General features: G+C 40.9%; 1 protein-coding gene across 3 annotated transcripts in view; it reads left to right on the forward strand.

Annotated features, from left to right (window-relative positions):
* The window catches only part of niban1a (niban apoptosis regulator 1a), a 73,287-nt gene extending 59,757 nt beyond the window's left edge, over positions 1-13,530 (forward strand). For 2 of the 3 annotated variants that reach the window (XM_077583141.1, XM_077583143.1), the window contains 3 exons: positions 1,450-1,557; positions 12,485-12,596; positions 12,667-13,530. In XM_077583141.1, coding sequence (XP_077439267.1) covers positions 1,450-1,557; positions 12,485-12,596; positions 12,667-13,406 — 960 coding nt within the window. In that variant the 3' untranslated portion in view covers positions 13,407-13,530. The remainder of the gene's footprint in view (positions 1-1,449; positions 1,558-12,484; positions 12,597-12,666) is intronic. The other variant, XM_077583142.1, reaches the window with a different exon arrangement.
* The last annotated feature ends 4,310 nt before the right edge of the window (positions 13,531-17,840 follow it).

Here is a 17,840-nt window from a genome sequence, read left to right on the forward strand (position 1 = left end):
TCCAACCCCTCTCGAGAGGATTGGTACCAGAGTCCAAGCCGTATGTAGAGGAGAGTCTGAATTTCGCTGCCTCACATACCAGCTTGGGCTCCTTCCCTGACAGAGAGGTGACGTCCCATGTCCCAAGAACTATCTTCTGTAGATCAGACCGCAAAAAGTTCCCGCCTTTGGCCGCCATCCAGCTCGCTACGCACCCGACCCCTTAGGAAGAGGCATCCACGTTGCCTTTTCGGGCTCACCCATGGGGCCTTCGAGCCCAGCCTCCAGATCCAATATTTGTACTCATCCTAAGGGGTCTGTTTGAGCCATGCTTTGTCTGGTCCCTAACAATAGGACCTGTTTGCATGGGTGACCCTGACAGGGGCATAAAGCCCCAGAGAACATAGCTCCTAGGATCATTGGGACATGCAAACCCATGAAGCTGGAAAATTAATCAAGCATTGACCACAGCCTGTCGTCATTTGAATGGATTGTTTAGAAGAAGAAAGGAACCACTGGTGTACTAATTAACAGATGATGAACATGTAAAACAAGGGAAAACACATTTAGTGTTGTTTTAAGAGCTGTAAAGACCCTAACACAACAGGAGTGAATATATTCCAAAATATTGCTAAATGTTTCATGAACAAAAGTACAGAATTACAAAAATATCTGATATTGACCCAAACATATGAGCTCATCTGGGCAACTCAGTGAAGGTTTGTTGGGTCTGATATTACAGATCCCCTTAGTTACTGACCGTGCACCAAGGAAAAAGGAGGCAGAAGCTGTTGCTTTGTTTTATTGCAACCGCGGCTGGGAGAGGAGAGGAGACGCGAGACTTTAACTCACGTTCGGCTCCTTCCGACTCTCTCTCCTCCCCCGGCCACCTCGTCGCTTTTATTACAGTTAAGTTTCAGTTTCGTTTCATACATCATGGAAAAATACAAAACATTAGAGAAAGTTGAGCGGCGCCTCTAAACGACAGTTGATAATATAAAAACACAAAAATATATACAGGATATTCTTTAAAATACACATAATGTTAAGACTACTGTTTTAAGCAACTTCACAAGGTTATGGCTTCTTCTCAGATGGGCTCAGTCAAACACATGATTTTTAGCGGCCAATGAACTCTATCAATATAAACAATTTAAAGAAAGCAGATTAGGAGATGCTTCATCATGCAGTAAGATAATGACCCAAAACTCCAAAATAGTTATTTGAAGGTAAGAAGATTAATATTTTAGACTGGCCAAGTAATTCTGTATACTTAAATCCTTTTGAGCATCCATTTTACCTGCTGAAGAGGATATTTATCTTTTAAACCTAAATATTTTCATCTTCCAGCTCAGAATAAAGAAATTGGCCTCACTGTTCCAATACTTTTGGATGGAAACATATGTGGTAATTTAACCAGTCTGACATCTGTATTAACATTGCACTTTGTTGCTTCCATTCTGTTTGCAGCAATATGATTATGACAGTAGCACAGTGAGGAAGAGGATCTTCCAGGAAGCCTTAGTGGCTATCTCTTTGCCCTTCATCAAAAAGAACCTGGCCCCCGCCTGTAAACCTGTAAGCTCCACACACAACCCTCACTGACGTAGAGCACACATAGGGCTCTATTTTTTTAGACAGGCACCTGTGCGCTCAGCATAAAAACTGGCGCATCTTCATTTTCGTACCGGAGCAAGTCTAGGTCATGTTTGGGAGTTTGACAGACTGTTGCGCCTTGCTGGGCGTTCCGGCGGACCAAAGGTGTTTTTATGAAGTTTCCTGCGCGGGGCCCTATTTTGGTAGACGGGCATGCATGAAGAGGCATCCACGTTGCCTTTTCGGGCACTTCATTACACTTCATTCAGTGTAAGAATGGGCGCATCTTCATTTTGTGCTGGAGGAAGCCTAGTGTACTGTGTTTGTAAATTTGGTAGAGCGTGCTGTGCCTCGCTAGGTGTTCAGACGTACAGAGGACATTTTCAATTACACCCCCCCATCCCGACGCACATGCCAATTTGGTGACAAAAAGTAGGCTAAATGTCAGGTTCAGTCAACCTAGAACATTTAACAGACAAGGAAGGAAGACAAGAGACTTTGATTATTTTTACTTGCGAAGAGAACGGACAGAGATGTGCAGTTACAATCTCCTACAGCTCTGAAGCACACTCTGCCAAGCACTCTCTTTTTATTTCTTTTAGAATGGTCCCTAGTTAAACAGCCATTGCTGCTCTAAAGGTTTGGGAACGCACACAGCAGCAACGTGAAAACCATCACGGATATGAGTTATTGCACAGAAAATAATACAGACATGTCTTTCTTCGGCGCTGAAAGGTTTCAACAGTCAAAGTTAAACAGTTAATCCGCAAAATGTTCCAGCCACTATCTTGTGATAAGGGCACAGTTCCTGTTTTGCAGCTGCAGGAGCATCCTTCTCACAGGGGCTCTGCTCTCTTCACAGATAACTTCAACTTGCAGGGCTATACCGCTGAATAAATGCTTTGCAGTTCTATAAGAGTAAATATGGGATAACGTGTGTAAATTTATTCCAACACTGAACTTTAGATCAGTGGTGTAATGTGATTTTGGTATGTATAACATGTATGAACAGTTTGCCCAGGAAACCATCTAAATCAGGGTTCACCAATTCCGGTCCTCGAGGTCCAGAGTCTGCTTCATATAATCAGTTCATCAGCATGCCTGATAACGATCCTGATCTTTAGTATCAGGTGTGTTGGTAGGCGGAAACTCAAACCTCAAACTTGTGTTTGGCTCCGCCATTGCAAACTGCCTTTCAATGGTCGAGTGAACGGGTGGGCGAACAAGGAAGTCTCGCCGGCTTGCATGGAGAGCTCCAGCAATGGATGACTATCCTGTCCACTGTCACCACAGCTTTTTGTCGAGCAACTCAAGTCGCAAGTTCTCAATGGGATTAAGGTCTGGGAAGTTTCCTGGCCATGGACCCAAAATGTTGATGTTGTTCTCTCTGAGCCATGTAATTAGCCATGTAATCAGAGGCCGGCGCGTCAATGAATTTTGAGCGTCCGTCATTCCACAAGCGTCAACAGTCAGGACACCCTTCCGTCATTGTCAATCCGTCAATATCTCAAGATGAATGGCATTGTAATCATCAATCCGTCATTTATCATTCCCTCAGCGAAAAATTGGGTCCATCATTGATGGACCTTCCGTCAAAATTGGCGGACTGATGGACCTTCGCCCATCAACGTTGACAAACTGACTGAATCATGCCCCCTTTTGGAAGCATGGAACTGCATACACTAGGTGCTACTGACACCTACCTGTAGATACAGCACATTGCACAACACACCCTTCAAGTCATCTTTTGTGACACCAATCACTGTCATGGTTTCATGAAATAAAATTCCAAACATATTAAAAATAATACAGGCAAGAACATATCCAAGTAAAATTCAGAGTTTATAAATTATAATTGTGAAAAAGTAAGAGTTATTGTGCATTTTAGACATGGTTTCAATTGAAGTGCAGTGTGTTGTGTCAAATGGAGATCAGTGATTGGCTATTTAGCTAGAAAATGCAAATCAATCCTCTAGGCGATATTGATATATTTTTGTAATGAAATAGAAAAAAAGGTCACTCAGGCACGGAGGAAAAGTATCGACTGATTTGCATTTCCTTTCAAGCACAGCCAATCACAGCGATTTTCACCAACACCAATTTGCCTAAAAAGCAAAATGATTAAAAAATCTCTTACTACTTGACCATTTTAATCAAAATCACAGCTTTTTTTTAAACTTTTAAGTTTGTTCCTGAGTGCAGCATGAATGTTTTGAGCAAGACTGTGTCCACTTAATGACACTGTAACCCACAGTGACAGTGAAAAACATGACCTCCCAGCAATATGCCTTATCCCTCACAATGACCACACGTGTTTGGCTCTTATATGACACAATACAGGTTGTGATAATTTGCAGAATGATTATGTATATCATGATTGCCACACTATACAGAAATGCTACCTTACATGATGAGCAAGAGTCTTTATATCGCGGCTGGTCTCTAAGTATGGAGTTTTTATTTTTTTCCCGTTTGGCGGTTCATGCAGCCAATTCACCACTTCCTCCTCGTTGCATATAACGCAACCAACATTTGTCATGACGCAAAAGCGAATTAATGTCAGACGTTAATTAATGTCATGGTATTGCAATAGTGATTAGTTCCTTTGTCGTGCATATTTTTAAACTGACAAATATCAGCTTCTCACTGGTGTGCCGCTCACGAGACAATGAGAAACAGTGAACGCTTTTATTAATGTAAGCAGACGATCTCACTTACCCGCTTCCAACTCACAGAATGCAGGCAAGTCATTTTTTCACGGCAAAATTAAATCACCACGTAGCAACAAACAAGAAAGCAAGACGTAACAACTGATTTGGATTTGATGTCTAACACAGCCAAGCACAGCGATTGTCACCATCATTAATTTGCATAAAAAGCAAAATGACAGAAAAATCTCTTGATACTTAATCATTTTAATCTAAATCACTGCTTTTTATTACTTTAAGTTTGTTCCTGCATGCATCATGAATGTTTTGAGCAAGATTGTGTCAATTTAATGCATTTCATTTAATACAACCGTGACTGTGGACCACACTACAAACAATGACATCCCAGCCATGTACCTTACTTGTCATTGTGTGAGAGCAATAATTTTGAGAGTCAGGTTAAAACGACTGGTAATCTATGTGGCACAATGCAATTCATGTTTATTCCATGACCTTATTGACAGCATAGTGTTTATTCTCAACTGCTTGAGACACATACAACTAAGTGAGTGTCTCCCACTGAATTATATTGACGGATGGAAAGGGGTTTCCATTAATGCTTAGTTTGTCAATTTTTTAAAGTTTGCAGTCAATCGTCAATAAAATGGGCATCTGTCTTTGACGGTTTCACGGACCTTCCATCAATGTTGACCGAAAGCCCAGTACTGGTAATTAGCACTTTTGCCTTATGGCAAGGTGCTGGAAAAGGAATTGTTTATCACCAAACAGTTTATGGATGGTTGGGAGAAGTCGCTCTCGGAGGATGTTTTATTCATGGCTGTGTTTTTAGGCAAAATTGTGAGTGAGCCCAATCCCTTGGCTGAGAAGCAACCCCACACATGAATGGTCTCAGGATGCTTTACTGTTGGCATGACATGTTAACATGTTTTCCTTGGAAAGAAGTGGCTTCTTTGCTGCCCTTCTTGACACGAGGCCATCCACCCAAAATCTTCGCCTCACTGTGCATGCAGATGCACTCACACCTGCATGCTGCCATTTCTGAGCAAGCTCCGCACTGGTGGTGGTCCGATCCCTCAACTGAATCCACTTTAGGACCGTCGGTCCTGGCGTTTGCTGGACATTCCTGATGATCCGATAAATGGCAAATAGCAAATAATTTAAATTCATCTGATCTCTGTATATAACATTCTGGAGTACATTGTCAAATTGCTATCATCAAAAATGAGGCAGTAGATTTTGTGAAAATTTATATTTGTGTCATTCAAAATTTTGTATATGTATATTGTATATCCTCCGCTTCCTTCCCAATGGTATAGATAAGCATATTGACTTGATTCTCAAATCAATGCCAAATCTCTCAAAACGCTTTATCCATCTCATCCAGTTTTCCGCTTTGAACTAGAATTTTTCCGTTGGTGAGGCTTCAAACTGAGACATGTAGTTGCTACGTGGGCAAATTACGATTAAGAGCGTGGAAAAAAACTTGCGCACACGCTTGACACTTCCTCAACTGCTGTCTGCTCCTAACAGATTAAACTTTCTTCTGACACCATGTTGAGTTAGTTAGATTGGATGGCAGTAGTTATAACTACAGGAAGCGACCTGGAGGAACGACACAGGTTGTGGTAGGATCACTGGCTTGCTGCAATGTTAATGGTTGAACAAACAAGCTGTTTTGGGGTCTCCTGAAAAGTGACAATTTTGGAGGTACAAGGTTTTAGCTCAACGCCAGCAATATATATTATAATTGAACGCATGATGTGGGCCAGTCTGTGAATGACTCGCGGCCCACTTTTTCTCCCAGTCCGCCCCTGTTATGGTCTCAATCTCATGAGACACCTCATCTCATAGGATTTGTGTTTCGTCCCATGCCTATTATAAATATATACCAAGAAACAATAGCCAAGAGAAGTACAATCAGTGCTTACTTTCTCCCCCATAACCTTATGTGCTAGAGGAGACAAATCCTGGAATGGTCATCAGTCAGTCGCAGAGCACAGTAGACTGACACACAACAGTTCATGCTCACATTCTAACTGTCTTTGAGTTGGAACTGAACAGACACTGCCTGCAGCTTTGGTATTGGGATTGGCACTTAGGCGAACAAATTAAATTCAACTGAAAATTCTCTTGTTAATACCCACTAACATGCGCGACTGAGTGAATACTTCAACTGCCGGTCTAAACATTAACTTTACATTTTTAGTAAATATAATGTGTAACTTACTACGGAGCCCTTTAAGGTGACATGGTAGAGAAAAAAAAATAATAATTTGCGTTCCCTCGCAAAAAATCGTTTGCGTTCCCTCGCCACAATTGCGAGATAATGCAAAAGTTATTTAGCGAGAGGACACAATTTTTTTTTTAACAAGTTGATGTACAGGTAGTCCTCTAGTTACGAACATCCGAGTTACGAACATTCGCAGATACGAACAAAGGCTGACTGATGTTTATAAAAGCTGTATTTTGCATGCAAGTTAATATTAAGTGCGCGCCACATTAAGATACAACAACTTTAACAAATCAGGTAAATTTCTTGCAAACCATCTTAAACGCAATCGGGAAAAATCTCTTATAACGGCTATTAAAGGGACAACTGGTGAATGCACACAATCACCAGAAGAAATTAATCAAATTTTTTATAACTATTATCGTAACCTATACTCAGAAACTAAAGAGCCTAACCCTGAGCATATTGAGGCATTCCTCAGTAGCTTAAATATACCTCAGTTAACTACTAAGATGCGCCACTCACTATAAACGAGTTGTACAGTGCTCTAGATAGTATGCCTAATGGCAAAGGACCTGGCCCGGATGGTTATCCGGCTATATTTTTTAAGCACTTCTGGTTAATGCTTGCTCCACTATTCTTAAGAGTAGTAACATAAATCAAAACTAATGGTTACATACGCCCACACATGAATACAGCAGCAATTAAACTTTTATTAAAGCCAGAAAAAGACCCCACCCTTCCATCAAGTTACCGTCCGATTTCACTAATTCACACTGATATTAAAATTATCACTAAGGCTTTCACATCTAGACTAGAAACAGTAATCTCGACAATCATTCATAGTGACCAAACAGGCTTTATTAAAGATCGTCACTCTACTTATAATATTAGGAGGCTCTTTAACTTTATTAGCATGTCACAGCGGCATGATAAAAAGGCAGTTATTATATCATTGGATGCAGAAAAAGCTTTCGACAAAGTTAACTGGTCCTTCCTCTTTGCTGGTTTAAATAAATTTGGCTTTGGGAAATCATTTATCCACTGGGTGTCAGTATTATATGATTCTCCTAAAGCTACAGTTACTACTAATGGGATTATATCTCAGAGTTTTACTCTACAGAGAGGCACAAGACAGGGATGCCCACTGTCCCCTTTATTATTTGCAATATTTATTGAGCCACTTGCATTAGCCATACGCCAGGAAAGAAGGATTCAAGGAATTCACTCTGGGGTAACAGAACATAAAATTAATCTATATGCCGATGATATTTTACTTTATTTAGAAAAGCCTGCTATTTTGTTAGGGAAAGTATTTAACTTAATAACTAAATTCTCACAGTTATCAGATTATTCTATTAACTGGACAAAATCAACACTTCTACCTATTACAGAAAATTCATGGAACCCTGCAAGCCAGGACCCACACTACTCATTTCCTGTAGGTAATTTAAAATACTTAGGCATAAAAATCTCACCTAAATTAACTGATTTAATTCATTTAAACTTTTCTCCGCTTCTGGATAACATTTATAGTGACTTGGAGCGCTGGAATAATCTTCCTATTTCTCTAATAGGACGAATAGCCACCATTAAAATGAAAGTTTTACCCAAAATAAACTATTTTTTTCTCAATGATTCCATGTAAACCTACGGCTAACTGGTTCCAGTTGTTGGACTCAGCCATTACGAAATTTTACTGGAATAAAAAAAAAGAGCAAAGATTAGTCTATCTACTCTTCAGAAAAGTAAATCCAAAGGTGGTCTAAAGACACCAAATCTTATGCACTACTATATAGCTAACCAGCTACAATATACCATTCTATGGGTACAACCCAACAGAGATACTAACTGTTGGCTGGAACTAGAACAGAAGGATTGTAATAACCTCAGACTTCTAGATTTACTCTTTATTACAACATCGATTAAGCGACATAATTGTTTTAAAAACCCAATGATTTCCGCCACCCTGACTGCCTGGTGGAAGGCACTAGAAATTACAAAAGCCCAAGTGAAGCCCTGTGGGCTCTCTCCCCTATGGCATAACTCCGACTTTCAACTTAACAAGCAATCGTTTTATTTAGGTGTGTGGGAGCAAGGAATTACACATCTCCACCATCTCTTCTCAGATAATATGTTTATATCATATACATCCTTGCTCCAAAAATATAAAATAAAAAACTGAATTTTTTTACATTATCTACAAGTTAAAAATATGATAAAGAAACAAATTCCAACACTTCGGGGTACGCTCCAACCCCCTGTTTTAGCTAAAGATATTACCAAACTTTTTCCGACAACAACAAAAAAACTTTCAAAAATATTTAAGTTACTTTCATATACTGATAAAATGTCTTTACCCATCTCAAAATGGGCGACAGACTTGTCTATAGCTCCGGAATCTGACTTTTGGATTCAAGTTTGTGAAAACGCATTTAAAATGACAAAACACACAAATTTACAACTTATCCAATATAAAATTATTCATAGAACATAAATTACTCAATATATGATGAAGAAAATGGGACTCTCAGACTCCGACATCTGTCTCCAGTGTTTACAAAACACTACAGACACTTATGTTCATGCTTTATGGTTATGCACTCCGGTTATGTATTTCTGGACTAAAATCTTAGAAAAACTTTCCGCTATCTTGGACTGTAGGATACCTTTATCTCCAAACTTGTGTTTGCTAGGCGACCTAACAACAACTGACTTACCACATAAACAATTTCAATCTACACTTGTAGCCCTTACTATCGCAAAAAAAACAATCCTTGTTAACTGGAAAAATAAACAAACTCTGAATATCGACCAATGGTCTAACCTCCTGCCCCGTGGTCCCCTCTCCCTTCCTCCCCCTTGCTGCCTCTCCCTCCTCGCCTATCCCCGCCCGTCCTCCGCCTCCCTGTCCCTTCTCCCTCGTCACCCTTCCTCCTCCTCTCCCCCTCTCTCTGCGGCCCTGCCGCTGCCTCCTACCCTTCTTGTCGTCTCCTTCCCCCGTCCCTTCCCCCTCCCCTGTCCGCCTTCCTCCCCCTCCCCTGGGCCGGGGGCTCCATCCGTGGCCCGGGTCTCGGCGCTCCGGGGGCCGGGTGGGTTGGTGTTGTGCCCGCCCCGCTCAGGTGGACCTCCTGGCACCTCGGGCGGGCCCAGTATGCGGGGGGCGAGCCCTATTGCCCCGGCGGGCATGTGGGACCAGCCCGGCGGGTCCCGGTGGGTTGGATGGGGGTTTGGTGAGCGGGTGCGCCTCCCGCCCCCTCCCGGTTGGGGGGGGCCCCGCTGGTCGCTCCTCTTAACTCACTGCATTAGTTTTGCACAATACACTTTCATAGAGATATAGGGCACATAACACACTTTGGGGGGGGGTGGAAACCGTCTTCGCCCTACAACTCCCCTCCAATTTTAATGCACCACACAACTGTGTGTGTGTGGGGGGGGGGGGCATTGGTTGGGGCAGACCGCAGTATAGAGCAGTGCTGGGGTGGGAGGGGGTTTGGGGGCCTGGGGGCGGCTAGGGCTGGGTTGGGTGGATGGCGGGGGGGTCGTGGGGGGAGCTGTGGGCCGGTGGGGTTCCTGGCGGGTCTGCAGTGCCCCGTCTGCAGTGCCTGCTGCGTTGGGTTGGGGGCGCGGGCCGCGTTGGGGTGGGGGGCGCTCCTGCTCCTGGGTTTGCTCTCCGGCCGGTGGCCCCTGCGGGGCCCGAGGGTCGTCCTTTGGCGCTGCCGCGGCCTGGGGGGCCCTGAGGTGTTGCTCTTGCTCTGTCCTGGCGGGGGTCGACGGCTCCCCTCTTTGGTGGAGATTTTCATGCACGCCAGATCCACCACACCAGCATCTATCGAAACTCAGACACAATCTTCCTCAGGTCATTGAATCGGTGGAGGCTGGTGTCTGTGGATCTCACTCCGCTTCGTCTGTCCTTCCTTCCTTTCCTCAGTCTCTCCTTTGGTCTCTTGAGGTCTCCCTGATTTGTTGGGGTTGGTGAAGGACTCTGGTTGGTGGCCCGGTGGGTGGTGTCTGGTCAGTGCTGGATTTCACTTTCCTTTCTTTTCTTTGGTCCTTTCTCGGGTTTCCTGACGGCCTCACGACTCTGGCTGGAAGTGTTCGGTTTAGGGAAACGGTATGGGATTTTTTTTTTTAATATAGGTTTTAGGTGAACTAATGAATGCACGCACATACACATATTCACCCACATACAAAAAAAATAAAAATACAAAAAATATTTTTATATATTAAAAAAAAAGGAGAGCAATGATGATGACATGTCAAATCGGTAAAATTACTGAATGAACAATACTGAGCTCTCTAGGAAAAAAAAACTGAAAAAAAAAGTGCGCGCCACATCATACATTATGGTACAGTATTGTATAGTAGTACCCCTCTCTGCCACAACCCCGCCGAGCAGCACCGCGCCTTTTGCGCATTTCAACTTCCTCTCGATAAATGGCACAGCCTGCAGCCAGTGGGCTATGGCGAACGCTTTCTTTATCACTCGATATTGGCGCCACATTGTGAGTACAATTCAGAGGTTCTCCTGGAGGATATTCATGAAACGCAGCCCTCAGTCGTTGTCTTTATCGGCGTAGTAGCAAAACGTACAATATCTCTTCAGCTTCGAAATCAATTCAATCTTACTCGGCAGTCGCCATATTGACTCTTCATACGTGCTAATCACAATCATGTGCACTTCAGGGACAGTCGGAAAACATAATTTCCTGAGACCATTACACCCAATATGGAATGCCTTCCACTTCTTTAGCCTCACATGAACTCAACTCAGAAACTCCTCCACCATCTATATACAGTAAACATATTAATTTTCTTTTTATTGCATTGTTCTGTGTAAACATTTAATGTACTGTACTGTGAGGAAAAGTGGTTCGGATAATGGATGATGATTCATGTAATTTAATGTATGTTTTTTAATTAAATGTATGTACTGTATAGAAAGTATATACAAGGTATATAGTTTAATTTGTGTTTGTTTTTTTCATATTTGTATTTTATTTATTTTTTAAATAATTTGATAAAAATTAACTTTGAAACAAAATTTTAATGTGATTTGATTTACAAACAAATTCGACTTACAAACAACCTCTCGGAAGCCATTGTGTTTGTAAGTTGAGGACTACCTGTACTTCCGGGTTGTCTTCCGTGTGACCAAAAGCGACGAGGATGCATCGTATAGCAGTGGGAAAGCTTTCCACACGCTCCATCCTGGTCACCTCGGGAAAGCTTTTACACGCTCCATCCTCATCGCTTTTGGTCACACGGAAGATGACCTGGAAGTACATAAACTTGTTTAAAAAAAATATGCATCCTTTCACAAAAAACACAAACGTTTTTGCGAGCAATCTGCGTTTTCTTGCAATCTTTGTGTTTTCTCGCAATCTTTGTGAAGGAACGCAAACGTTTTTTGCAAGGGAATGCAAAGTTGTTTTTTTTTCCCTCTACCATGTTACCTTAGATGCTCCGTACATACACTTACACAATAAAATGTGAATTTAAAACAGTGTAGTTTCTGCAAATATATACCTGTAATGCGATGAAAATTCAGCAACGTGATTTTTTTTTTGCAAATCAATTTACCATGTTCTCCCCTAAATTTTCTTTCAGCACAGTTAGGGGCCACTGTGCTCCTAGAAAAAATGTTAGTCTGGAGCCCTGGCAGATGTCTGGTGATGTTTCAGACTTCAGGCTGCAAATGAATGCAGACGATTTGCAATAGAATATTAAAATAAGTGAAGATTTGATTTATAATGTTCATTTGAACCATTACTTTTGGTCCCTTAGAAAAGTGGGAGGCATATACAGTATATAGTGTTGTCATTTCTACACCGTTCACCTGATTTCGAAATACTCTCAAATTAAAGCTGAAAGTCTGTAGTTAATGTTTCATTTCAAATTCATTGTTCTGGTGTTTAGACCCAAACAGATGAGAATCGTGTTGATGTTGGAATATTTAGAGACCGGGCCGTATATTCAAGCCTAACCAACATGACTTTTGTCAATCTAGGAACTTCAGGGTCTTGAACGGTCCGTCGACAATGACTACTCAAACTTCGTCGATGTGGAGAATGTTTATGAGAGTATCCTTCTGCAAACTCTGGACAAAGAAGTTACCAAAGGTACAACAGTTTGAACAATTCCAAAGGATTATGAGTAAAAACTAAACACTAAATCTACATGTTTGTGCAGTGGTGAAAGAGGCAGTTTTTTTGAGGAAATACAACTTGTTTACCAACACCGGAGACCACTACAGCCGTTCAAGCACAGCTTCCCCCTCTGTCTCTACTCTGGAAAGTCCTGACGAAGAATTACTTTCCTTTACTAAAAACACTCAGATCAGTAGTTTATCTTCTGTCCCCACGATGGAAGAGAAAGAAGAGGATATTTCAAGTGGTGCTGTTGAAAAGATGCGGGCACCGGAGTACAGAGATGGTGCCTTTAAGACAGAAACAGTCACACTTGACACAGCAGCTTTAACTCCACATGTTCCAGAGGACATTAATGTGACAGGGACACAAGATACTGAGATATTTACTGAAATGCCAAGAGCTCACTTGTCTCTTGAGCTGAAGTTGAACAACACAGGCTCACAAGAAGCAGACTTGACCAGTACAGATACTAAAAGTGCAAATTTAGATACAAAACAAAGCAAGCAATTTGTGCTACCTTATCAACTTTTAACCACTCAAACAGAAAAGAGCAGTTGCCAACTGGTTATTGAAGGCAGCAGCAAAGAGGCTACATTAGCAGCACCTTATGGTGGTGAAAAAGCTGTCCTCTCACACACAAACACCTGCCTTTGCCTGGACCTCAAAACTGAGGATGCGGCACAAGTGGCAGGCCCTAATTTGTCAGCTAACCTTGGCAAATCACCTGCAATTTTAGATAATCATGCACATGTGGAAAACTTGAAGACTCAAACTCACTAGGCAGAAACTGTAAGAGCTAGCAGCGTGGGGACAGGCGGGCACTTTGAAGGTGATGCAGGTTTGAAAGTAGATATGGCTGAATATGCTGGATTGGCAAAAGAGAAACAAAAAAGCCCCCATCATGAGGACAGGGATAGAGCCTACCCTGTCCTCATGATGGGGGCTTTTTTGTTTCTCTTTTGATCCGAGACCTTGTGGTGGAAGTGATTGGGGTGGAGGAGATGAGCCAGTGGGAGAATGACACATCAGAATAGTGAAATCAGAAACAGAGATCAATTTGTCTTGAGCAACACTACAATTTCTAACATAACTACAGTATATTTGCATCATTTTTTACATTTGACCTGCACTGCCTCCCAAATATCCTAGAGGGAACACATTTCTTTACAAATATCCTATTTGCAAATAAATAACCAAGTAAAATTGTTCACATGAATACTTACAAATTATATGTCCTTATATTCAAAAGGAAAATATATTTACAGTTTATCTACCACACTTTTTGGAATCTTGATGTTTCATTTTCATTCTAATAAATTAAAAATATGGACAATTTTTTGTTTCTTGTTATTTCTTTAATAAATAAAAAATATGGACAATTGTTTCTTCTTTCATTTATATTGTTCAGGCTTAAACGGCATTAGTCCTGGGAAAATTAGGTTATATTGCTAAAAGTGCTATGTGTACTTTAATGTAGAGAAGCACAAAAAAAAGCCATTTGTAATGAACATCGGTCGATTGCTAATTTTGCAATCTCCTCATGGACAAACAGGAGTCCCTTGTTTGGCTTGTGATTCTCCAAAGTGGGGGAGGACCAACCCCTACTGTTAGGTGCAGGCCTTCCACTGACTTCTACATTCCAAGACTGCAAAGATAACAGAGAAAACAAAACAGAAATCATCTGTGTTTTCTTTGCAACAGAACAATGAAATATGAAGTTGCAATTGTTTGTTCCTAACCTATGTTGAATAATTTGCATGCATAAGAGTAACCGTTATATGCAGCTTTATGGGTTAAGGCTGTATCTTACTTGTGCGGCGCAGGTTTGCGAGGGTGCGTTATAACAAATTAGGGAGACCTCAAGAAAGTGTTGCTCTTTCGGCAGTTTTCCTTCAGTGAAAATTTTAAAAACATTGCAAAACCACCTACCACACTCTTGCAAACCCTCTATACTCAAGCCATTTTGTCACCATCAAATTTTAAATATGTTCAGAATTTTTCTGCACCATCAAATTTTAAATATGTTCAGAATTTCTCTGCACCATCAAATTTTGAACATGGTCAAAAATTCTTTCAATTTCTCTGCGACAAAAAAAACGGTTAGAGAATTGAGAAAGTGTGGCTTTGCAACATTGAACAATGTCGGCCGAAAAAGTAACAATCGCAACGTGCACTCTAGTGCTGTCACTATCGAATATTTTTAGAATAGATTTTCTTTTTTTTTTCTAGAGAGCTCAGTATTGTTCATTCGGTAATCTCAATGAATGTCATCATCATTGCTGTCTTTTTTTTGGTGTGTGTGTGTATGTGCCTGAATGTGTGTGAGTGTGTGAGTTTATGCTCATTAATTTACATGAAACCTATTAAAAATCCCATATCCTTCACCTAAATCAAAGACTTCAGAATCCCGCTAGTCGTGAAGTTGTCAGGAGACCCGAGGAAGGATAAAAAAAAAAAAAGTGAAATCCAGCACAGAGCAGAACCACCCACCCACAGGGTTACAAACCAGAATCTTTCACCAACCCCAGAAACATCTAAATTCCAACAAATAAGGGAGACCTCAAAAGACCAAAGGAAAGACTGAAGAAAGGAAGGAAGGATAGATGAAGCAAAGTGAGGTCCACAGACATCAGCCTCCACCGATTCAGCGACTAGAGGAAGAAGCAGATTGTGTTTGAATTTCGGTAGATGCTGGTGTGGTGGATCTGGCATGCATGAAAACCTCTACCAAAGAAGGGAGCCGTCGACTTCAGTCAGGACAGGGCAAGCACAACCAGACCCCAAATCAGTGCTGCATCGTAGTGGCATGTCTGCTGGATGATGCACACCTCTCATTTTTTATTTTAAGGTCCCTGCTTATTTTTAATACTTTTTTTCCCTGTAAATACTAGCATTTTTATCTCAATAGCTTCCAGGTCATGTGACCCATTGACCCCAAATCAGTGCTGCATCGTAGTGGCATGTCTTCTGGATGATGCACACCTTATTTTTAATAATGATACGTTTGTATTATTAGTGGGGCCCGAGGAGAAATTCTGCTTCCAATGTGCCACTACCCCAACGTGCCAGTACCCCAACTAACATAGCGTGGAAAAATATGCACCAATCCTGACACGTTTGACCGAGGGCTAAAAAAATTGTCAGGCATGTGAAGCACCCTGAAACACACAACAAAGTCAGTGGAAGTCATATACTAAAATTTATAGGAAGTGAGCTATGAATTTTTGAATGTCCAATTTTTAGACATTCACTGTGGTCATTCTTTTTGCCCATTTGCCAACAGTTTTCATCCGATTTACTTCTAACTTGGCATGTATCATCTCAAGATCTGGGACAACTGGGGAAAAAATCTTGACTTTTTGAAATACTATATGACGGGGGCTCAAATTTTACCTTTAATATTTCCTTCATCAAAAAGAGGAAATGCTTAATAACTCCGCTGTACAAGCTCCCAAAAATCTTAAACTTATCATGCATTCTAATAGCCACGGCCTGAAAACATCTATATGATAATATTCGGTTATACATGTAGCGCCACATAGTGGTGACAAGAAATGTCATACTTTACATTTTTATCTATTGTGCCGAGCCCGTTTGAGGGATCTAGTTGACATTTTGTCAGAAAAGCCTTAAGATGTTGATCATGCCCCACACCAAATATTGTAACTTTTCGCCAAAGGGGGTGGCCGTGACGGTGCGGCAAAGTCTGATGATGCACCATGACAATAAAAGCTGCATTAACTTGACCCAGATGATCCTATCTTCTCAAAATTTCACATATTTGATGAGAGTCCAGGTCTGAATACATCTACAAACTTATATTTATTCGTACTGATAGCGCCATCTACTGGCAAATTAAAACAACCCCCCCAAAAAATCAACTTTTTTCTCCAACCACGTTAACTGGATCTACCTCATATTTGCTCAGAACAGTATTTAGTCCTTCATGATGTCATAACACGAAGTTTGTGAGTTTTTGCGAATCACTGTGGACATGGCAAGGTACTGTTCGCCAAGAAAACAACGCCAATTTTGAGGGCCTAAACATGCACAGAAACTCATGAAACTTGGCACACACATCTGGCCTGGCAAAATTAGCAATATTTTATTGTGTATTGTGCGACAATTATTCATAGCGACCAAACAGGCTTTATTAAAGATCGTCACTACTAATAATATTAGGAGGCTCTTTAACCTTATTAGCATGTCACAGCGGCATGATAAGAAGGCAGTTATTATATCGTTGGATGCAGAAAAAGCTTTCGACAAAGTTAACTGGTCCTTCCTCTTTGTTGTTTTAAATAAATTTGGCTTTGGGAAATCATTTATCCACTGGGTGTCAGTATTATATGATTCTCCCAAAGCTACAGTTACTACTAATGGGATTATATCTAAGAGCTTTATTTTACAGAGAGGCACAAGGCAGGGATGCCCACTATCCCCTTTATTATTTGCAATATTTATTGAGCCACTTGCAATAGCCATACGCCAGGAAAGAAGGATTCAAGGAATTCACTCTGGGGTAACATAACATAAAATTAATCTATATGCCGATGATATTTTACTTTATTTAGAAAACCCGGCGATTTCGTTAAGGGAAGTATTTAACTTAATAACTAAATTCTCAGTTATCAGATTATTCTATTAACTGGACAAAATCAACACTTCTACCTATTACAGAAAATTCATGGAACCCTGCAAGCCAGGACCCACACTTCTCATTTCCTATAGGTAATTTAAAATACTTAGGCATAAAAATCTCACCTAAATTAACTGATTTAATTCATTTAAACTTTTCTCCACTTCTGGATAACATTCATAGTGACTTTGAATGCTGGAATAATCTTCCTATTTCTTTAATAGGACGAATAGCCACCATTAAAATGAAAGTTTTACCTAAAATAAACTATTTTTTCTCAATGATTCCATTTAAACCTACGGCTAACTGGTTCCAGTTGTTGGACTCGGCCGTTACAAAATTTTACTGGAATAAAAAAAAAAGCAAAGATTAGATCTACTCTTCAGAAAAGTAAATCCAAAGGTGGTCTAAAGGCACCAAATTTTATGTACTACTATATAGCCAACCAGCTACAATATATCGTTCTATGGGCACAACCCAACAGAGATACTAACTGTTGGCTGGAACTAGAACAGAAGGATTGTAATAACCTCAGACTGCTAGATTTACTCTTTATTACAACATCAATTAAGTGA

This window comes from Vanacampus margaritifer, chromosome 13 (assembly GCF_051991255.1).
Source record: "Vanacampus margaritifer isolate UIUO_Vmar chromosome 13, RoL_Vmar_1.0, whole genome shotgun sequence".
Classification (NCBI taxonomy): domain Eukaryota; kingdom Metazoa; phylum Chordata; class Actinopteri; order Syngnathiformes; family Syngnathidae; genus Vanacampus; species Vanacampus margaritifer.